This window comes from Pipra filicauda, unplaced genomic scaffold (assembly GCF_003945595.2).
Source record: "Pipra filicauda isolate LSUMZ 115617 unplaced genomic scaffold, ASM394559v2 scaffold246_size1145428_pilon, whole genome shotgun sequence".
In the NCBI taxonomy this organism is placed as follows: domain Eukaryota; kingdom Metazoa; phylum Chordata; class Aves; order Passeriformes; family Pipridae; genus Pipra; species Pipra filicauda.
In genome coordinates, this window is record NW_024104361.1 from 597,302 (window position 1) to 620,468 (window position 23,167).

At 52.6% G+C, this 23,167-nt stretch overlaps 1 protein-coding gene across 3 annotated transcripts in view; it reads right to left on the reverse strand.

The window, feature by feature from the left end:
* UNC5B (unc-5 netrin receptor B) overlaps nt 1-23,167 on the reverse strand; it is a 63,185-nt gene that overhangs the window by 37,953 nt on the left and 2,065 nt on the right. For 2 of the 3 annotated variants that reach the window (XM_027720963.2, XM_027720962.2), the window contains exon 1: nt 15,467-15,552. The exons of the other annotated variant lie outside the window; for it this stretch is intronic. In XM_027720963.2, coding sequence (XP_027576764.1) covers nt 15,467-15,539 — 73 coding nt within the window. In that variant the 5' untranslated portion in view covers nt 15,540-15,552. Of the gene's footprint in view, nt 1-15,466; nt 15,553-23,167 lie in introns of those variants that run through there. 3 annotated transcript variants of the gene reach the window in all.

The window sequence follows — 23,167 nt, forward strand, 5'->3', positions numbered from 1 at the left end:
TCTATTGCAGCGACCCTGAACAGGCACTTCCCCAGGGCTTGAGGCAGAAAACTTATCAGACACTGCTCTGATAACATATTCAGGCTGAACCATAAGTCTTCAGCATCTAAAAGGTGGATAAAAGGTGTTCCTCACTGCAAACTAAGTGAGCAGGGGAAAATGAGGTTACAAAACCACCGAGGCCAAAGGCTGAGGGGTGGCAGCAGCTCTGGGGCTCAGCCACATCCCCAGCACACGCTCCTGAGGGCTAAGCTGGAAGATGCTGATGGTGGGCACCCACCTCCTGCCACCAAAGTGTCCAGGGAAAATGTGTCTTCTGCTTGTTTAAAGCTGCAGAGAAGTAAGAAAATCAGCATCCACACCACCCTCAGGCTGGTGAAAGATTTCCCCCGGGCCAGCATCCTCAATCATCCTCAACAATGTATTTGCTCATTCTGGCCAAATTTGCTTCCCCTGCTATGTGTTCCAGTCCCAATGCCCATCTTGCAACACCTTTCCCCCCCCTCTCCCCCCAACACAGCTCCTTTTCTTCCCTGTAACTCCAAACGAACCCTTTGTCCTGGGCACAAAGAACTGTGAGGTTTCTGCTGCAGGTTTCTCTCTGCACTGGTTTCCCATCTGGCTTCTTTGGGAATGCCAAAGCACAAAGTAAGCCAGCTGTGTCCTGCAGCTACTTTTTAAGAAGTAACTCCACTGGAATTTTCTCCACACCTGGTGCAGTGATGGAGTTGGAAACACAATCTCAGAGGGGTCCCCCTTCTCCTTAGCAATCACCTGCTCTCCAATCACCTCCTGAATCCCATAACAATCACCCAAGCTGGGAAAGCCAAGCAACACAAAACAAGTTGGAAACAAACTGTCCTGTTTCCAAGCCACCTTGGAAAGGTCAAGTTAACTATTCTTGAAAGAAAAAAAAAACACCAAAAATCCACATTTTCCATGCCTTAGCACCCCCCATGCATGGATGGGAAGCTCATGGCACGAGCAAGTAGCAACCACACAGCTGCTTTTGCAAGTTCCTCTTCCAGTGCCTCAGGCTCAGACTTCCAAGCAAACCCCAGGCTACAGCCTAAGTGCTCCCCATTCCTAGGGATGGTGACCCCTCAAACAACAGCCCACCAGCTCCACAGCACTGCCATCCCTACAGATTTTGGATGTCACCACCTTCCCCAAACCTGCAGCTCTGTGCTGCAGACAGGGGTGCCCGATCCTGGCATCACCCAGTCAAAGCCACTGCTTCCTCCCTCCCTCTTTCCCTCCTCCCTCCCTCAGAGGCTGGTTTTCCAGGCAAAGCAAGGATGGGAATTACTCAGGCAGCATGTGACATGACCACCAGAAGGAGGGCATTGCATTACTGGAGCTAAAACTGGATCCCGGTTTCTATTGTCTATTCTTTTGTAGTGATGGGAAGAAAGAGCTGCTGCTCTGTAATCAGCCCTCTTCTGGCTGCTTCCCTGCTTTTAGGGCCAACCAGGATAATGCAATGTTGCTTTCATGTGGCAAGAGAAGCTTATAAACAACACTATTACACTGATACAGCGCCGAAATTAAAGCCCTGCTCCGAGCCTCAGTCACTCCCACAGGCAGCCTGCATTGCCTCGGACTTCATATCTTCTCCCAAAGTCTGCAGTACGGTGAACAGACTAAATTTCATCCTGAATTAGCACTCGTGAAATTTAATTACTCCAAAAATGATGTCTATTACCTATTTCTGAAAAGAAGAGTAATTCCTTCCAGCTTTTGCTCATGTTCTCTCAGCAAACGCTCGCTTCTTGTTTCCCTCACAGCAGAGCAGCTCCAGATCACGATTCACCCCAAAACATGACAGTCTTTTCTTCACTGATGCATCTTCGCAGCTTTATTTTATTTTTTGGCCCAAAATTATTGAGATTTACCCCGCCACTGCCTCATAAAAATTCAGATTCTGAGCTCACCCATACAGATCGAGCCTAAAACCTCCAGAGCGGATTCACTCAGCCAGAAATGATCTCAGCTGTGAAACATCACAAGGGGCAGTCACTTTCTCGGCAGCCTCAAAATAGAGGTTGTTTTTCCCTTTTTTTTTTTTTTTTTTTTTTTTAAATTAAAAGGGATGCCATCTCTCTGCATTATCTGGAATAAACATCCTGGTCCTGGAATAAAAACACACTTTTCCTTTCCTAGCTCCAGTTTCTTGTTTTCACCAGCTTCTTGAGAACCTTGTCATGGTTTTCCAAGCCTTCTCCTGCACTGCATTAAGAGCCTATGTCTGCAAGTAATGTGGTTTAAATCCCAGGGAACTCTGCAATAGGACAGGGACTCACTTCTCCACCCAACTGACCCGAACCCTTCCCCAGACTCAGCTTCTCTTGGATGAAAGCATCTCCTGGGCAGCTTGGTTGGGATGAGCCAGTGAAGCAAGGGCCAGGTTTATTATGGCACTTCCCTAGGGATAAATACCAGCCAGATCAAACCCTGGGGAGACCTTCAGGACCTGCAGCGGCAGCTGGAATCATATCAATGGAAGATCCTTTTTTTCTCCCCCATCTTTCCCCCTGATGCTCCCTTTTCAGAGAGGTCAGGGACTCCTGCTCCCCAAAAACACGAAAAGCCAAAGCTGCACCATTCTCTTGACCCAGAGATAACCCAAACTCCTCCAAACTTTAGGCCCCGTGATTGACATAAATGCCCTTTTAACTCCCTTTTTTCTACACACGTGGTGGCAAAATGAGTCCCAAGTAACTACACCACATCCACCATGCCAAGGGATTCCATCCAAAGCCCGTGTCTAGCCTGCAAGGAAGCCCACCCTTCCTTCAACAACCCCCCCGCTGACCAGGGCATGGGATGCTCTTCTCCCGCTTCCCCTTCCATCTCAAACATCATTAGCAAAGGATCATTTCCTTCAAATAAAGGTCACCCGCCAACAAATGCCTTTTGCCATGCCCTGACAGCAGCCTTCAGCTCTTCCCTCACCTTGCCTAAGGTTTTTCCAACTTTTTCCTCAGTCCTTCATGTGTTTCCAGGTACCCCATATCCCAGCTTGTACGCCCGTGGTCCCTCGAGCAGCCGAGCAAAACCTGTTTTCCTATAGATCTGCTCCAAATGCTCCCACCCACGTGGCGTTTGTGTTCCCCAATAGTAGGTGGAAAGTGTTATGCTGTTGATGCTTTGGGTTGGTTTGTTTTTTTTGTTTTTTTTTTAGTGGGATATTAATAGATCCCTCTCACTGGCCGACTAGCTCGCCTAGATAAAAACTTTATTGCTAATTTCCTAATCAGGCGGGCGCTTAATTACGAGACATCTCCTTCTGAGTCAGAGGGGGAGGGATGCAGACACACAAACAGCACGACAGGAAAGGGAAAAAAAAAAAAGTCTGGATTTTTATAGGAAATCAAGCTAAAAAAAGAAATCCCCTCCCCCCCCCAAACAAGCAAACAACAACTGAAAAAAACCACAGAAGCCATCCAGCCAAAAGATAAATCCGTGGGGAATTTTTGTATCTTTGGCACAGGAGCTCCTCTTGGTGTGGGGGACAAGGTGATGCTGTGCCCTGCGGTCCCTTTGGACGAGGGGCTGGAGCCCACGGCCGCTCCCGGGGGTCACGGCAGTGCCTCCCCCCTCCCGTGTCCCACATAGAGCTCGGTCCCCATGGGCTGAGAGCAGATGGTTACCAAGCTGACAGGTTGCAAACAGCTCCGTGGAGCCGGTTGGGGAAGCACATACTGTCTCCGTGCCTTTAGTTTTGGAAACAAAAGATGTCTCCCAGCTAAAAAAGTTTGCTGGGAGACCTCGGCGCTCCTTCCTGTCTTCGGATTTCTTTTTAAAAGCACTTTCATCCAGCTCACATCGCTCGGGTCCAATGTCTGCACAACTCTCCAGGCTGCCTGCACAGAACATTTTCCACTCTGAGAAGGGAAAACAGACCTTTTCCTTTGACTTGCCTCTCTATAGCTGGAAGGAGACTGCAAGGACAGCCACGGTGCAGGGCACATCACCCTTGCTTTTCCAGCAGGCTGCAGGCACTCCCTTCCCAGCAAAAATTTCTTCCTGTCAGGCTTGCAAACACCATGAACTCAGGACAACCCAGAGGAGCTTCTTCCCAGCATCCTTGTTGTTTATTTATAGGAACCCCAAGGCTTGAAAACAGCCCTGGACCCCAGCCCTAAATACACTGGACAGGGACCCAAATCATCTCTTAGTGTGGGTTTACTTTGCTAAATCATCCTTTGCTAGGCCACGTTGGACAACCCCTCCACACCTACCGGGATGCAAAGCGCAGCCAAACTGCAGGATTCTGGCTTCCTTGGCTTCCCTGCTGGTTTTAGCTCTGCAACTCGACCCTTGCAGAAACATATGGTTTGTATTCTCCCCCCCTAAACCTTCCACAGACTCACACACGCTCTCCTTCCCCCGCCTCCCCTTGGCACACAAACCAAGGCCCTTTTCTCTTTAAGCGAGGAATGGTGCCGACAGCGCTTCCCATCCCTCTCCGAGGGAAGGAGACGGGCACAGGTGGAGCGGGAGAGGCTGCAGTAAAACCCCTCGGCCGAGACTGCTAAGTGGGCTTTGCTGTTCCATGCAGGGGTCATTAACATCCCGGCTGGATCTGCTGCGTCCCCTTATAGCCAGTCCATAAATACTGATGGAAACAGAGCTAGCATGTCACTGGGATGTGGAGATGGAAAGGGAGGGGGGCAGCAAGTGCATGCACAACAAGGAGCCACTCTACAAGGGAAGCTTTTCCTTCCCCAGCCAGCCAGGGACCACATCCAACCTCATCCCTCTGCAAAAGACAGGAACAACAGCATGCCTTTGGGATGCAGGGATGGCAAGCGGGTGCAGCAGTGCCAGCGGTCAGAGGAATGTTCAGGGTTAAGCAGCAACTTCTCCTCCTCTTTTCCCCTCTCTGTGTGCAAAAATCATCTTTTATCTTCCTGTTAGGCAGTTTTCATCTCATTTTCTGCTTCATCCAGCAGCCAGGCTTTTCCCCCCTCAAAATGACTACGGCAGCCTAAGCTGGTTTTTGTTCAGCCCAGACCAATCCAGCGGGAAGCAGTAAGAGGGATTTTTATGGAGCATTAGTTTGCCTTCGTGAAAAGCGAGGCCTCACCTTCCCCCAGCCCGCGCCGCTGGGTGAGGTTAAAAATTCACAGGGGCGCTCAGACCTGCTTCTTTCTCCCAGTGTCCCCAAAGCACTGCAGTGGAGAGGAGGCCTTGCGGAGCCTGGGAGGGTGTGGAATGGATGGATGGACGGACGGATGGATGGACGGATGCCCCTGGCCAAAACAGCGCCGGCTGTGATGGAAACCAGAAGCCTTGTGGTCTGTGAGCCCGACTGCCTTCCCAAGGCATACCGAGCATTGCTGGAGTGCCTGTGTGCCCCACACCACCCTCCCGGCCACCAACCCCGGGGCAAAAAAAAAAACCCCAAATCCTCTGAATTTGTATATTTTCAGCAGCACAGGACCAGCAAGCCTGACAGCTTCTTGGAGCATGAATTCCCCTCAGCAGGTATTAAAAACCACACTTTAAAAAAAAAAAAAAAAAAAATCTCTATTTTTGACCTGTTCTGCGTTTAGGATCAGCGTTACTCAAGGTTTTAGCTGGACAGATGAGGCCCTGCAGTAACCTGTGGCTTCCCCTACTGCTTATCCCTCAGGATCCTTCATCATAGGCTGCGACCCCATCTGCAAAGCCGGCGTGTGGGTTTTTCCATCCCCGGCAGGACCAGCCCCAACACGCCCCAGACTCCCAGGGTTTTGCTATAAACTACAAAGGAACCTGCCCAATTCGCCCCAGTTTGCATAACCAGTTTATCCCAAGCATTTGTTTTAAAAACTCAGCTCTGGTTAGTCATTGTTCAGCCCAAACAGAACCCAACCCTCTTCCCAGCTTTTGGATCTAGCTTTTCCAGCTTTGGGCACAGCCAACATTTTTATCTTGGTGTATAAATTTTAGAGTCTGAAGTATGTGCCTCAATGCCCTTTTTTATATATATACACACATGTATATTTTATATATATAATATATATATATGTCAGGGTAGCTGAAGGACCCACAACCCAGGATAGGGATTAACCAGTAGGCTCTAAGTCCTGAAATCCAAAACTAGTCATTCACCAGTAGCAAATGATTTAGCACAGACACACATGGAAAAAAAAACAAAAAGAGGGACTGAAAAGGGGAAGAAAGTCAGTTTTATAGCCCTTGGCAGCCCACACCCCACTTCCTCACACTCAGGATCCCGGTCACCCGAGCAGCTCTGTGCTGCTCAGCTCCACAGCCAAATCCCCTCTCCCGAAACAAATCCCTTTAGTGCCGACACCGGAGCGCGGAAAGAGGCATTTGCAAGGCTCTGACTGCAGAAAAGCAGCCAAAATGATGTGCAAGGGGAATCAGGCATCCTGCAGGAAAACCTGCTTCCACAACTGAGTCAGCATCTCTTCCTGAAGACCAGGGGAGGACGAGCAGAACCGCAGACCTGGTGGACACGCGCAGATGGACGTGGAAGGAGAGCCCAAAATGCCACCTCCTCTTCTTTCCAGCCCAAAGTGGGCCTGGCAATGGTGACAGAGTTGGGCGTGCACCCAGCAGTGATACCATGTCACCAAATCCTTGTCCCCTAAACACAGACCGATGCAACTCAGAGGAGACCCTACAGAGCTGTGTAGGGACATCCCAGCGAGGAGCTGGGAGCACTGGGAACAGCTTAATTCCAGCCTAATTCAGACTTCCAGCAATACTTGGCCCGCTCTACGGAAATGTCCCCCAGTCAGGTCCCAGACAGCAGAAGAGACAGACATTTAAGCTTCTCCAAGATAAGCTGGAAGAGAAAACCCTTCAATGAACCCCGTCTCCGGCACAGCGACCCAGACCGCCGATTACTTTTAATTGCTGCGTAATTGGACTCGAGAAGCCATGCTTTCATTTTAAGCCTGTCTCCACATTTCACATCTGTCAAAGTGGGAAAGAAAAACCTTCAAAAATAATATTCCAGTGCAGGAACACCATAGCAACATCCAGCAACTGCAAAAAGAGCTGCGGCAGTGGGGAGGCAAAGGTTGCACCCCCAGCCTGTTTGGGATAAACAGGGGTGGAGGGAGGCTGCTGGATCCCACACCTGGGCAGTGATGGCCCCAGGCCAGCCCACAGCAGACAGCCTGGCCACACTGCAGATCCACCCTCATGACCAGCACTAATTACTACCTTCACTTGCAGGGCCCTGCAAAGCCTTCAGAGATGCCCCTTCAGGTGAGGGTGGGGACGCTTGCTCGGCTCCACAGATGAAAAGGAAGCAGCAGACCACATTATTTTTTTTTTTCAGTTGTTTTAAATAGCAACCACTTTCTGGCTGCTGGAAAACACCCTCCTTCTGTTCTTCAAGCCAACCCAAACAGATGGAGCCAATAACGCAGCTGGGTGATGGCATAGGACGGCGAGGTCTCCACAGGGGGAGATCAGCCCCTGCTCACAGACCATGAGAGGGGAGGCCACACCCCACAATGACGGCAGGGAGGCATCAACCCAGAGGAATGAACTTTATTCCATAAAACCCTGTTACACAATCACAGAATCACTAAGGTTGGAAAAGACCTCCAGGGTCATCGAGTCCAACCTCTGACAAAACACCATCTTGCCAACCGTGGGATTGTCCTCCATTCCAGTCGCTCTCAGTCCTCCAAATAGCAGTCACCATCACCTGAAGGAAGTATTCCAATTTCCCAGATATCATGTGAGTCCACTGGAAAACTGGACGGTCAGTGAAGCAAGGTCTTCCACTGAGGACCACCCTGGTGCCTTCAACCACTGCTGGGTGGATGTGCCCATGTGTGCCCCAAACCTCACAGCCTAGAAAGCATTGAGGACACTTGCTGACGGCAATATTGCATCCCAGGCGTGTCCCTTCTCCCATTTAAATCTGTCCCGAGGAGTTTCTGGGCTCTCCAACCTCCTGCCTAAGGAAAACTCCCACGCTATACAATGCAGCACAACGCTTTAATAGCCTCCCGCCTCCGCAAGCCACCCGGCCGGGAAGCCTGGGTATGGTCTGACACGTCTCATCCCTCCCTGTCACTGCCCCAGGAGGTGTAGGTGCATCCAGGAGCCCACCCAAAGGTGCTGCTCCTTGTTTAAATCCTGGAAGAGGACCTGCAGAGGCATTTCAATGCTGTTGAAGAGGAGGGAGCATGGCGAGAAGGGAGCAATCAGGGGTCACTTCCACGCCAGTGGCAGCTCCCAGGGATGAGAGTTGGTCCACAAAGGGAAGGCTCACAAAGCAACAGCAGTAGTACAAAGTCTGGGTGAAGAAAACCTTGCTCTCATCTCAGCTGTGCCCTCATCTCCCACCCTTTAACAGCCACCACGTCCGTCCCCACACGACTCCAACAGGGAGGGATGCCCGGTGGGGAGGAGCATCCTTGTGCCTTATAGGAGCATTCCCCGTGCCCCATCCTGCACTCAAACCTTCTCACACACGTTTTACCTGCACCTGGACAGCCATTTGGTCCAATAGATCAAGGTGTGCTGAAACTCATCCCTAGGACAAGCCAAAGCACCCAAAAAACCCCTGTGCCTGCAGTGACATCAATATCAAGAGCATTTCTCCACCTCTATGGAAGCTTTGCAGGGTTTTTTCACTCCCCACACCTCTTTCCAGCATCCCATGCTATCCACCTGCATGGATTCTCCAGCTGGGGATACTCCTGCAGGGCCCCAAAGCCCACCCATCTGCACTGGGATGTCCTCACCTCTCCTCCTGCGGTGGCCCCGCTCCAGAGGAAGGCAGATGGATCTAATACGCATTAAACGTCTCAAAATGGGATTTTCCACGCTCTTTCAAAGGGAAACAATCCCTCAGCTTTGGTGCTCGGCATAAGCTTGTGAAGGAGGGGAGCTGGGGGGCAGCAAAGGTTATTCATGGGGTCTTTATGGAAACCACCCTGGCGGGACCCCCCGGAAGCATGAGAGATGCTGGGATCTGACTTTTGTGTCTGGCTCCATGACAGGGTTGTACCGATTAGGGTGGCAGCCTGTGCTCACAGCCCTGGGTATTCCAGCTGGGAAGGGATGGCTTGTGGTGCTTTTCCTCCTTCTCCTTTATTCCCATAAGATATGGGAATAAACTGGGGAGAGAAGCGAGGGCAGCCATGCTCTAGGTATGTATGTACAGATATTATGGACTGCTGCAGACAGACTGTGGTGTAAAGGGAGACTCCCACAAATCTGTACAGGTCTTGTTCCTCACCTGAAGGGACTCACTCCCCCAAGGAAAGGGACAGTACAGGCCCAAAATGCCAGGAGAGAAAAGCTCCGCTCAGTTTTCTCCTTGTACAACCAGGTATATTATTACTCTTAAGTAATAATATCAGTGTCTCAACTCGTGTCCTTCATCTCCCAGGGTATGAGAAAAGACAACAAACAACACAACACACCAGCACTGCCTTAAACTGACACAACAAGCAAAGCCAGAGGGGAAAAATAGCTCAAAACCATTTGATTTTTAAATCTGGGGGGCTATGTCAACCCCATCCATCCAGACCAAGCCCTGTGTGGCAGGTAATGGGATGCAGCTCCTGATACATATTTCACCTAGATAAATTCAGCTCCAGGAGGAAACTTTATGTCATGGTCACAGTCCAATTTTGGGAATCCTATGCCACTGCCATCCCCATGCTTATACCCCACGTGGCTCCACAGCCATGCCCAGGGCTTGGGACCTGGTAATTCCTCCTCCCCCAGCAAAGAGCCATGTCAGCAAGGAATTAGCTGGAAAGGGAATATTTCCCAGCACCTAAATGAGCGAGAGCTTGGCCATTAATCCCCAGTGAAGAGGGACTGAAGCAGGAGGAGAGAAGACACAGAGGCCTCCATGTGTGCTCCAGGTAGGCAGGAAGGGAAGGAGCCTGGCAAAGCCCAGGGAAAGATGGGAAGGAGAGTTCACACCAAAGAAAAACACGCTTTTCCCCCCTCAAGCTGTAAGACAGCCTGCCTGCTGCTGAGCATCGCAGTGACATGGGGATTGCTTTGCTTCCGTGCTTTTTCCCCACCTGAATTTCCCGGTGGTGGGCTCCACAGAGAAACACTGGGCTACCTGCAGGGACACAGGGAGCCAAACTTGTCATCACAGTCCCTCTACCAGACTCACCCCAAGATGCACCCCTGGCCATCAAGAGTTCTGTTCAAGGCTTACAGCTTCAACACCCCCCCAGTTACACCAGGCAGCAGTGCCTGCACCCCCAGTTTGGGGCCCCATCGCCTCAGGCGTTTCACTCCAAACCTAACCCAGCTATGACACGTCTGTGTGGGTCTCAGGAAGCCCACTGAAACTGGGAACAGCCCCCCAGAAAGTGGGAGAAGCCACCCAAGGCAGCAGAGAGCAGAGGAGACTCGAGCGGGGCCACGCTGGGCTGCAGCAGGGAGGGACTCGCAGGAGATTAAAGGCAGAGTGCAGGACACGCTGGAGCAAGCCCCGTGCTAAATAATTCCTGCTTCCCTTCCCTTCCCTTTCCTCGTTTTCCAGCGTGGCTTTGCCCAGCCTTTCCCAGCTTGGCTGGCATTAGATCTCAGGGCTCCGACTGCCTTTCCCTCACCTCCATGCAGCCGATGAGATCCAGAGGTGCTGAGCCTCCCCAGCAGAAATAAAAAAATAGGGGTTTGAGCCCTTACATGGAAAAAAGAAAACCAAAAAAAAAAAAAAAAAGGCAAATAGCAGAGGGATAAAAAAAAAAAAAAATCCCCTAAAAATCCAAGCTCAGCAAACATGTGGCTGCTACCAGCCCAGCCCAGCGGTTTGGGACGGGAACGGGCTCCGGAGGAGGAGGAGGGGACGGCAGCTCTTCCCCTCCGAGGAGCAGGTCTGGGGCTGCCAGCCCAGCGCATTCCTGCGCCGTGAGTCAGGCCTCCGAAAAACCAGGAGGCTTCAAAAATAATACTCTGTGCAGCCTTTGGGATGCTTGCTTGCCTTCTGAATCCCCAGCCTCCCCCGTTTTAGCACTTTGCTCCCCAATGGGACCAAAACTGATTTATCCCAAAACCCAGCTGGGACCCTCAAGAACAACATCACTCTCTGTGCAGGGAGCCCCAGTGTGAAGCTAAAAGGAAACCCACACTCCAGAGCTGCCTCGACAGTAAAAATCCAAGCATCAGCCAAGCCTGCAGGGCTGCAGGGACAGGGAGAGGGAGGATTTAGGGAGTGTTAGGGAGGGTGCTGCATCCAGCGAGGGGCCTCCAGGCTCCCACCAAGAGAGGTCCCTGGGAGGGTGGGTGTGAAGCCAGAGCAGCTCTATGGGGCTTTCTGCCTCTCCCAAGCCAAAGCTCTGCAATTCCCAGTCCTAGTGCAGGTCATACAGGATTTTTTCCAATGCTCCAGCCTAACGTGAGGAGACACATCACTCAAAAGCTACTGGTTCACCAATCCTGGGACACCGTGAAGGCTCTGGTTTGCTTGGGTGGTTTTTTTTCCTTAAGGTTCTGAGCTCTGGCAGTCCCAGGGAAGGATTGGCCAAGGTCCCTTCAGCCCAGGATGCGCAGCAGGAATCACAAAATGCTTTGGGTTGGAAGGAACCCTAAAGTTCATCTAGTTTCAACCCCCTTGCCACAGGCAAGGACACCTCTCACTAGACTGGACTGCCAAGGACTCTATCCAACCTGGCCCTGAACACTTCCAGGGATGGAAGCTCCAGGAGAAACAAGTCTCCATGTCCCCAGACACAGGTCCCCTCACAGACCCCAGCACCCCATGGGCCAGGGCTCTGTCAGCTTGGTGCCACCGTGATGCTGTGACTCACGGGCAGGGGTGTCTTGCACAATACAACTGATTACAGCAAATTACAGCTTTGCATATTATGGAAAACCAAACTTGGAGCCAGTGGGCCTTAAAATGCTACGGAGGAGCAATGCCACAGAGGGGCCGATGGCAGCCAGTGAGCAGCTCAGGCATCCCCCACAGCCCTGATAATCCCCCCTTCCCATGGTGAGACGAGTGGGATGGCAGGAGGGGGCAGAGGGGATGGGCTAATGATTTATTTCCCCCCCTCTCTCCTGCTCCAGCAAATGTTTTCACTCGCATTAGCATCGCTAAAGCCGGGAGGATATAAGTGAATAGGAAACAGCAGGAACCTGTGGCTTTATGGCACCAACATCTGCTGTAATGAACTCCTCACAGACTCCATACAGCCCCTTCCACCCTCACCTCCCAGCCTTCCTGCTGCCTTCCTGGCACCCGCCTGCCAGCCTGGCTTGGCCCAGCAAAGCCCAGCTCAGGACTCTCCTACGATAACCTACGAGGCTGGCAGGATGATCCTCTGGCCCCAAACACACTGGGAGGGAGAGAGCTGTGGGGCTGAGGATTTAAAAGTGCTGCCACTGCTAGAAATGGAAGGAAAACCAAGCTCCTTGAAGCATCTTGGCTTGCTTAACTGACCCAAAATACAGATCTGTTTTTTAGATATTTTTATATATATTATTCCTGTACAGCTAGGACAGGGATGGAAAGGGAACTAGCATGCACAGCATCCAAGGGACCCATGGGATATACAAAGCAGGGAGATAAAGGACACAGATGGACTCTCCAAGCAAACTCCTTACAGGGTCAGCAGCCGTGTGCTTGTGCTTTCTAAACAGAGAAAATGCAAGCTGGATTTCGCCTCTACCCCCCCCAACTACCACTTCCAAGAGATTCTGCCCTCTTTAAATCAGTGTTTTCCCATTTCTCTCCTTTTTTTGTTGTTGTTGTTTCGGTATTTCACCCTGCTGCTATCATACACAGAGAGCACCCCCTTCTAGGAGAGAGAAGGCTCCATAACCAACCAGCTACAGGAGAAAGAGACAAAACAAAAAAAACGGAGCAGATCCTTCCACATACTACTGTCCTTAAGCCTCCACTTCCAAAGGGCAGGATTGGATGAGCAACAGGTCTTGGAGCAGCTCTGCCCTGGCCATCTGCTCCCGACAACAGCAGCAGGCAGGCAGCCTCCTGCCACCACTGTCCTCACAGCTCACAGTGATGCTGATATCCCTTCCTCCCCAGGTGTTTTCCCACTGGTGATAGAGCAGAAGGATGGAAGGACAGTCCTTCACCAGGATGGCAGTGCCACACTGTCTGCAAACCCCTTTGTCAGCTAAGTGCCCCCCTCCAGCATCACCCTCGGGGTTTCAGCCACCCTTCTGCAGCCTCCGTGCAGCCCTCGAGGAAAGACCCTCACCTCAAGCAAGCTCCAAATCCTCACACAGTTTTCTCCTATCCAGAGGTGCACGCAGAGGAGCAGGAGGAAGCCTGGCAGGTAAAGCCCCAGGCTCAGGATGGGGGGATGTGCTGGGAACTGGGATTCCCCCAGCAGCAGTCCAGGGGATGGATGAGTGGACCAGCTGCTTCTGGGCTTCAGACCCACACCCAAAACAACACTTCTCCCCCTGCATTGCAAAACCCAACACAAACAATGTGTACATTCTCTGTTATCAAAAGAGAAAATTGTTTTCTAGGTGATGGCTCTCCCTCCCTCCTTAAAACCAGGCAAGGATGGGGAAGGGAGCGGATGATCACCGGGTCTCGGCTGCCTCCTCTGCATCATCACATGCCACCTCTACACAACACTCCTGGAGAAACGCTAATTATAGCTCTACAGCTAAAAACTTTATTATACGCAGACATACATATGCCAGATTACCAGCGTGCCTTGAGAGAGCTCCCCAGGCTCAAACTCAGCCGGGTGGGTCAGGTTTAACTTGTTTGGTTTTTTTTTTTTCCTCATTCCCTCCCTCCCTCCTGCCCAGTTTTATTTCAACCCCTGCGTGAACTCGGTGCACACAAAAATAAAGAGGACAGAGCCAGGCACAGGGGTCCTGCACCACCAGCCCAGTGACATCTCACCCTCCCCTCGGCATCCCCACTGCTTGGTCACAGCTAAACCCTGCCCCGCAGCAGCCTGGCTAATCCAGCCCTCCCAAACCCATCCCCAGCATCCCACTCCATGTTGAGCCTCCGGGCCCCTCACTGCCCATCCCTACACCCCGGCACCGCTCCCAGCCAAGCAGGACACCAGTTGCCAGCCCTCAAACCTCTCCCTTCCCAACGAGGGAGAGTTTCTCCCGGCTGGAAGATGCCGCTGCAGGAACGTCCAGGCCACTGAATAAGTCAATAGTGCCATTCCTGTTTCCCATTCGCCCAAACACACTGGATCTTTGTGTGGCGGAGGCGGAAAAAATATTAATCTAATTAAACTCCCTCCCTAAAATTCCTCGTCACCTTAATTACGCTTCAGAAAAGAAGGCTTGGTTCATTTTCCTAGAAAATCAGCTTGTCAGGAGACGCTTTCAACTCCTAACAAGACCGATCTGTGCTTTGCAACGTGTCCTCAAACCCTCGCCAGAAGCTGCGGGGAGCGAGAGATCCCGAATTCCCACGGGGATGACTACCCTGCCCATCACGGTTATGGTCTCTTCCAACCTCTAAAAGCCATCAAACTTTATGGGGCTCCACTTCTGAGCTCTACACTCGAGCACGTCTTTTTGCACCTGGAGAATAAACACCCGGCACCTTTGCTTTGCCACCGCCGGAGGATGACAAAGGACAGAGTCCCGAGATGCTGAGGATGTTCGGGAGTTGTGGAGTGGGTGTGGGGGGAAAAACACAGCTGAAAGGCTGAATTTGATCACAGGAGTCCTAACGAGAGAGGGCAGCAGGAGAGAGGTGGCTCTGTTTCTTGTCTGTGGCAGGGATTACTGACGGAAGGGCTGGATTTAAGTGCATCTCAATCACGAGATTGCGTTGCGCACAGGAAACTTTGAAGAGCCGTAGGAAAAGACCACTTGGCTGCCTGGCCATCAGTGGCTCGGCTTATGAAAAAGCAGATTTATAAAAAAAAAAAAATAGATTAAAAAAAAAATCCAGGCTGAATAATCACTTCTTTGACACGCCGGGGAATCGCAGCTGGCGATACTACAAAAACAGGGCTGGGTTTGTTTTGCTTTTGCTAAGAAAAATAAATATATATATATATATACAGAGAGAGAGAGAAATATAAGGAAGCGGCACGGCGAGGCGGGCAGGGAGCGGCGCTGGTAGCTCACATCCCCCCAGAGCATCCCCCCCGGAGCGGAGAGCGCTGCCAGCCCGTTTCCCCACGGAGCATCTCCCCCGGACTGGAGAACGCTGCCAGCCCGTATCCCCACGGAGCATCCCCCCCGGAGCGCAGAGCGTTGCCAGCTCCCACCCCCCCGGAGCACCATCCGCCCCGACCCGGAGCATCCCCCGAGCGCGGAGGGCGCTGCCAGCCCGCATCCCCCGCGAGCATCCCCCCCAAACGGCGCGGAGGGAGAGTCTCCCCTCCCGCCAACCCCTCAACCTTTATCTTAAAGGAAAACCAAAACAAACACGAACTCAGCGTCACAAGGCTGAACACCACAACCGGCAGTGAACTTTTTGGGGGGGGACGCTGCCCACCCTACAGCCTCCCGCACAGCCCCTCCAACCTTGTGCCCCCCTTACCTGCGGCGGCCAGCGCCCGGCGGAGCAGCAGCGGGAGGAGGAGGAGGGTGATGCGGAGGGCGGGCGGCGGCATGGCGGCGGGACTGGGATCGGGATGGGATGGGATCGGGACGGGAGCGGAGCGCTGCCCGCCCGCCTCGCCACTGCCGGGCTGCCCGGCACGGGGGGCGGGGCCTGGGGCGGGGCCTGGGGGCGGGGCCTGGGGCCCTCCATCCCTGCGATGAGCTGCGACCGGGCTCAGCCTCTCTCCGTCCCTCCCTCCCCCGGTACCTCCGCCCGCCCCGTCCCGGGATACGGGGATGGAGCCAGGCCGGGAGAGCGGCTGCGGGGCCGGCGTGGGGAACCCGCGTTAACCCACGGAGCGGCGGGTCCCGCTGTGCAGTGGGGCCGAGCGGGCACAAGGGGGAGCCCCGCAACGCGCTCGGCGCCGAGTCCCCCCCTTCCTCCCCCGCCGCGTCCTCCTCCCCCTGCAAAAATACTTTGCACGAGTGAAGCGGCGCATCCTGCTGCGATGTGAGTGCCGTGGGGTGGCGGAATGGACGCTTATCATGGAATGCTTTGGGTTGGAAGGGACCTGAAAGTCCATCTCTTTCCACCCCCCTGCCGTGGGCAGGGACACCTTCCACTAGACCAGCCCAGAGCCCCGTCCAGCCTGGCGGCCTTGAACATTTCCAGGGATGTGGCATCCACAGCTACGCTGGGCAACCTGTGCCTGGGCCTCACCGTCCTCACAGGGAAGATTTTCTTCCCAATATCTAAGCCAAACCTCCTCTTTAGCCGTGTGAAGGCATTCCCCCCTTGTTCTGTCCATACTCTTGTAAAAAGTCTCTCTCCATCTTTCTTGTAAGCTCCCTTCAGGTACTCTTATACCCCCCCTTCCCCCCTCCCAAGAGTGGGCATTAAAATCCAGGCTGCAAGATGTACCCACAGGAGCATAAAGATAACATATGCACACACACACAAATAATTAAAAATAAAATTCCTACACTGAGGGAGGTATCCTGCAACTGCTCCTCAATACGTGGCCTTTTGGTACTTAAAGGGGGCTTATAAAAAAGATGGAGAGTGACTTTTTACTGGAGCAGGTAGTGATAGGACAAGGGGGAACGTTTTTAAACTGAAAGAGGAGAGATTTAGGTTAGATGTTAGGAGGAATTTCTTGCCTGTGAGGATGGTGAGGCTGTTGCACAGGTTGCCCAGAGAAGCTGTGGCTGCCCCATCCCTGGAAGTGTTGAAGGCGGGGTTATACAGGGCTTGGAGCAATCTGGGATAGTGGAAGGTGTCCCTGCCTATGGCAGGGGATTGGATCTAAATGATCTAAGGTCTCTTCCAACCCAAACCATTTCGTGATTCCATGATATCCATACATCTCCCTTCTTGTAAAGAATTGTAAACTTACAGGTTTGTAAACCTTGTTGGGGCTGCAGTTTTCCACCTGGCGAGTCCCTCCTCAAGCTGGGTTTAAACCCAACCCTGGCCCCTTGCTCAGTGGAGGGGGGCAAAAGGACTCAGCAAGCCCTTACTGGGGGAGAGAACCCCAAATTCAGCAAAGTCACACGACACTGGAGCAGTGCTGCAGCGGCATCTGTGCAAGCAGGGCTGCACAATGCTGAGTGACAGCAAGATCCACTCTTTCCCACTAAGGAAGGGGCTGCCATGGCTGCCTATAAATGGTTAAAATAGCATGGGAACTGCTAACTACTTTTAATTGCTGGCAGCTGCTCAGCTCCTCGGGGTAGGGCAGTGGGGGCGAAGGAGCCCTGGCAGGCAGGCGGTAATTACAGCCTGTGCCGCCGCCAGCCCGGTGGAACCGGGGCCGTGGGTTTGGCGCCGGGGCTCTCCAGGCTCCACGAGCTGCTCCAGACGCGGGTTTGCTCCCAGGGCTGAGCCTGGTCGTCGCCTTCGCAGGGGCAGCGTGAATCCCGACGGGACGGAGCAGCAGTGGAATTGGGGTGTTGCGTGCAAACCATCACCCCAAAAATGAAAATCCACCTTTTGGGAACCTTCCAGAGCCATCATGAGCTTTTCCTGCTGCCCAGGTGCCACCTTCCCCCTCAGCCAGTCCCATGGGTGCCCCAGCCAGACCCCAAAAAACAGGAGGAACTCATGGCACATCGTTTGGGCCACCTGCACTTCGTGGCCGTGCAGCTGCCTGGAGTGCCACCTCGAGCATCTCACACCCGGCTGCACTTGAGCCGGTATTTACAGAGCACTGGGACGTGCCGGAAAAGGCTGAAGAGTGGGGGGGAAAAAAAAAAACCCTCTCATTTCCAATTGCTGTCGAGGGAGTGAAGCTGTAAGGGAAGCACCCGGCTGGGCAGCAAGGGGGAGGGATGCACCTGATGCAAACCCAGCAGTGCTGGCGTTGGAGAGAGGCTGAGACTGACAGCTTTGGGAAAATAAACTGGAAAATTAAGGTATTTTCCAGCCAGAGTGGACATTTGGAGTCCCTACTTTGGGAAGGAGAGCGTGCCTTTTGTGCCTTTTTTCTGTAGAAATGAGGGAACGTGAGTGGGTTAAACCGAGTGGTGTTGTCATTGCCCGGTATTCAAAATATGAATTAAAGCAATGCAAATTAAGGGCTCACTTACCCCTATTGCACAATTTGAGAAAAATATGACACTACAAACTATCATTAAGGCAAAGGGCCGTTTTTCCTCCCAGGTGTTTACATATTACCCCTCGCTTTCCCACTAATGGCCCGGCGTGAACGCGTCAATCAAATTCCCAGCATAGAGGGAATCAGCTCCCAGCAGCTGATCCGAGGTGTGAGGAGCTGCACTGGGCTCAGCTGCCCTGGCAGGGTCATCAGCCCCAGAGGGACAGGGCTGGATGAAGCCAAGGGGAAGCCGTTGGCATGTGGGAAAGGGTGGGTTGGCATTCTGCAGCAGGCACAGGGAGGGACTGCTCCCACTCAGGGATGCAGCAGGACCGGCAGCCCAAATCCCACCGGTGGGTGACACACGTGACACCTGAGCAGGGAGCCTCTGACCTCTCTGGGTTGGATATTCGGGTCTCTGGCATAACCAGGAAGGGGGGTGGATGCATTAAAGCGTTAAAAACTATGGCAATCAGATGAATAATAAACAGAGGAAACTCCCAGAGCATAATCAGGAGGTGAGACAAAGACTCGCTTGTTCGGGATTTGAGGTCATGGCGCCCTTCAGCTCTGACCACACCGTCATGGGAGGGGTGGGTTTCTCTTCCCACCCAAACTTTAGAGGCAGAGCAGGCCTTAGGTGGGCTGAAACATCCCCTATTAGTTCCTTTTCCTTTCAGACCTTGCTCCTCACTAAACACCTCAGTGATCTGGGATGAGGCTGGGCTTGGTGGCACTGAGATATCAAGACATCTTTATGGTGCAAAAAAACTTCTATTAGGGGCAAAATATGATTTTTATCTATTTTGTTTAATGAGCATTCTCTTTTAAGCCTCCAGATGTTATTTGCAGCTGTGGTTGGCCAGAAGGGCCGCAGGCAGCTAACCAGGGGGCTAGCCAGAGGTGCTTATCTATTTGGGGGTTCAGAGGCCTTCAAGGCAATTTGCATAACATTATCCACAGCTGTGCTATCAGGACAACCAATCTCACCAACCTGATTAGGTATTAGGAAGAAGAGAGCATCTGAAGACCTGCGCACGGGAGAAAAAGAGGGGATATAGAGCAAAGCTACAGATAATGTGGGGTCAAGGCACTGGGAAGGGCTTCCCCAGCGTGGAAAAGCCTTAGACAGAGTTTTGTTTTCCCTGGGATGCTGCAGCCGATGCCCTGGTTTCTCCTCCTCACTGGCTCACCCTACCACATCTCCTTTCACTCCACAAATAGCTGCCTCCCTCCTCTGGGAATCCAGCTGGGCTGAAATGCCCCTGCTTTTTGTAAAGAGGGTATTTTATAGGGAGCTTGTTGTTACCGATGGAGCCCTGGCACAAAGTAAACACTGGGTTAGCAGTGATTCATTTTATCTTTTCCCCTACTACTGACAGTTTTCTCACCTGGGAGCTTTGGGAGCACTGAAGGAGGCTGTGGAAATCCCTGCTGACAGACTTGCTGCAAGGATGCTGTCACTGCTACCAAAAAGTCCTGGACGCTGCCTGGAAAGGACAGGGAATTTGTTCCTCTCCATAATACAGGGAGAGTCAGGGCAAAAAAAGGGTTGGAGGAGGAGAGGGCAGGTGTTCCTGCAAAACAGGTGGGCCAGGGTATTTTGCTGGGTAGGTTGTTGCTGGTGGCACCAGGATGGAATCAGAGTGTCCTCTTGGTTTACCATGGGCCAGCTTCCCTGGGCAGGTAGTGACAGGACAAGGGGGAACTGTTTGAAACTAAAAGAGAGGAGAGATTTAGATCAGAAATTCTTCCCTGTGAGGGTGGTGAGGCCCCGGCACAGGTTTCCCAGACAAGCTGTGGGTGCCCCATCCCTGCAAGTGTTCAAGGCCAGGTTGTACAGGGCTCTGAGCAACCTGGGATAGTGGAAGGTGTCCCTGCCCAGGGAATGAGATGATCTTTAAGGTGCCTTTGAACCCAAACCATTCCGTGTTTCTATGATTCCCTGTAATTTTCTCCCATGCTTTCTGAGGAAGAAACACCCGGCACACTCCCTTCCTCCCCCCACTCCATGGGCTCTCTCATCCCACACTGGGGTCCTCAGGTTACCCCTTTAACCTTGGAGCAGGGAGGTGAAGGCAAGGGGCTGTCCTGTCCCTCACCTCCAAACAGGGATGCTGTGCACTGCACATTCCACACTCGGGCTGGCAGGGGCTCCCGAGGGAGCTGAGCAAGATGCAGGAGAAGATGCAGCAGATGAGGATGGAGAAGGCCCCCTTGACTAGCAGGACATTATGCATATCCAGGGAGACATCGCTGTCAGGGAGATAACTGGAGAGGGCAGAATACCCCAAGATGAAGACCAAGACCATGAAATACCATTTACATATCCTCCAACCGATGGGATACCTGGTGTGCAGGCCCTGCACTGGACATGGGGAACAAGATGGGATCTCTGAGTCCTGGTTGCCTCCCAAGCCAAATTCATGGGTGAGAGATGGAGAAGAAGAGAGGCAGGATCTCCGTGGAGGCACTGGGGAGGGAGGGGGTGTTTGTGGTTCAGTGGCTCCCAAGTCCTTTCTGCTTTGCAGAGCTTTCCGAGTGACACTGGCGTGTGATTCGATTAGGGAAAGCGCTTCACTTTCTACCCACTCCAGAGTCTCCTCGGCTTCAGCTCGAGCCGTGATGGAAAACTCTCTGGGTGGAAGGGAGAGGCAGACACAAACAGCCCCCACCTCTCCCTGATACCCCTTCAGACCCTCATGCCACCTCTCTCCTCCACCTTGGATGGTGCTTCATGGCATCTCTGTCCCACAGGGGGATGGAGGTGGAAACTTCTCCCCTGAGGCCAGGCCATCCTGGTTAGGAGATTAGTGATTCCCAAGGTGACCAAGATCCATATTATGAATCCTTTCCCTTGTGAGGGGCTGGGCTGGGTGGCTGGGAAAAGCTCCCCATGTGCACACATGGACACAAAGGGAAGGACTGAGCACCCAATGCCACCAGAAGATGCTTTGGGGATTTGCATCAAGACCATGGTTTGCTCCACAGGGAGCCGAGTCTGGACCAGAGTCAGCAGTGCCTCTCGAGCATCTCTCACGCACCTGTAACAGAAGAGAGTGGGAGAGAAGGGAGATCAACACAGCCATGAAGCAAAGCAGAGACTTTTCTAGCTCCATCCTCCGTGTGAAGCCAGGCTGGGCTGGGAGGGGAGTGGGAAACTGCCAGGAGATATGAATAAGGGAGAGGGAAAAAAAAGCCACAGTGGGCCAGCATAAAAGCCCCAGTGTGGTGGAGCAGGTGCAGAGGCTGTGATAATTCCCCATTTCTTCCAACAGAGGAACTAGGAATGTCCAAATTGAGTTATCGGGCAGCAGGTTTACGGACAAACAAAAGACGGCGCTTTTTCCACGCCACCCGTGATTAAATTATAGACCTCATTGCCACAGGGTGCTATGGAGACCTACAGGCTAAGTGGCCCCCAGAAAGCATTTAGGTAAACTCACGGGGCACACAGGTCTGTCAAGGTCTGTTAAACATGATGGAGCAGCCACCTCAGGGAGTCCCTAAAGCCCAAGGCTGCCTGGAGCCTGTGCTGGACAAGGGGCTCAGCAGACCTGCCATCCCCTGCCAGCGATGCTGGACCAGGAGATAAATAAATCATTCCCCAAATCCTCTTGAGGGCAAGCAGAGATTATTTGGCTCGGAACTGCTCATGGTGATGCTACAGGATAGACAGAGAGGGGACTCCAGGGTTTATGTCCATGTCCCAGTGCAGGGATCCTCCAGGATCCCTTGCCAGGGATTTTTGCCCCTGGCTGCCCTCACAGCTGACTGGGTGAGACAGGGTGGGCAGAGCCCTACTGTTTCCACAGCTTCAGGCAGAGAGGCTCTTGCTCAGAAGGAAAGGGAGAAAAACATCCTCTGCTCCCCGCAAGGATACCACAGGCTGGATCTGCCTGCCATAAACATGGCCCCAGCTCCTCACTCTCCACCAGGCACATCAGCTCAATAATTCATCGTCCAGGAGGTGCAATAACTATCCATAATTCACGAGCAGTAATATTCTACAAGTTGGAACTGGCAATTTGGCTCCCTGGACCGCCTTCCCAGGGCTGCCTTGCACCATATCCAAGGTCTCGTTTCTTCTTGCCAAAAGGCACAAAGGCACCAGCCACCTCCGAGTTGATACAGCCAGGAAGGGGTGTCCTAGAAGCAGCAGGTTTTGGAACTGTGTACATCTGTCCCTGTTCTTTAGGTTTCCAAGGGCTTCCCTCACAGGGTGGTCTGAAAATTATGAAGAACTTTTGGGTTTTGGTCTGAAAGGCTGATAAAAACAACAGTCTGGGGGGGCTCTGTATTAGGGGAGCAATGATGGAGGTGCTTGGGAGGAGCAAGACAAGGTGTATCAGCGATGCAGGGACGTGGCCTTCACCAGCAGCTCATAGCAGCAGTGTTGGGTGTCCTTTGGTGACCCTTCCAGCAGTGAAGGGACATGGGAGTGTGCAGGTCACAGAGATGCCCCAGAGCAAGATGTACAGCAGTATCTTAACATTTGAGGCTGATAAACAGCTCCAAAGCACAAGATCTGAGGGATGATTTGGGACTGGGGGTGGCAGAAAGGGCTGAAGGAGGCTGCAGCAATGGGTTCCCCTCCAGGATATAGCACGGAAGCTCCTGGTATCAGCAGGGAAGCGCAGCAGCTCCAGGGAAAAGTGGGAAACGTGAGCCACAGAGTTCTCAGATTAGAAAAACACCTCTTGCTCGGCAAACTCTGTAAGTCAGACGTAAAACACGGTGAAGCAGAGCATGTTGGAGCTCCCTCGCTCCTGGGGGAGATGTTTATTAACTCGTCAAAACAGAACGTCTGGTGTTGCCAGCGAGGAGCTGGAACAGGAGAAAAAAAAAAGAGAGAAAATAGAGAAAGGGGAGGAAAAACAAAAATCACAAGTGAAAAACATCCTTTGCTTCCCTGTACTTGGCTGGAGATGGTCTATGGAGCCTGCCTAAGCCCAGACCAAGCAGGGATCCTGGAGCATCCTCCTGGAGAGGCAGGAGGAGATGCCAGGGAAGAGGCTGTTGCAGCACCTGGCTCCGACTCCCACACTCTTCACAGGAGCCGCTCCCAACCTCTGTATAATTGGGCCAGTTGGCACACCTGG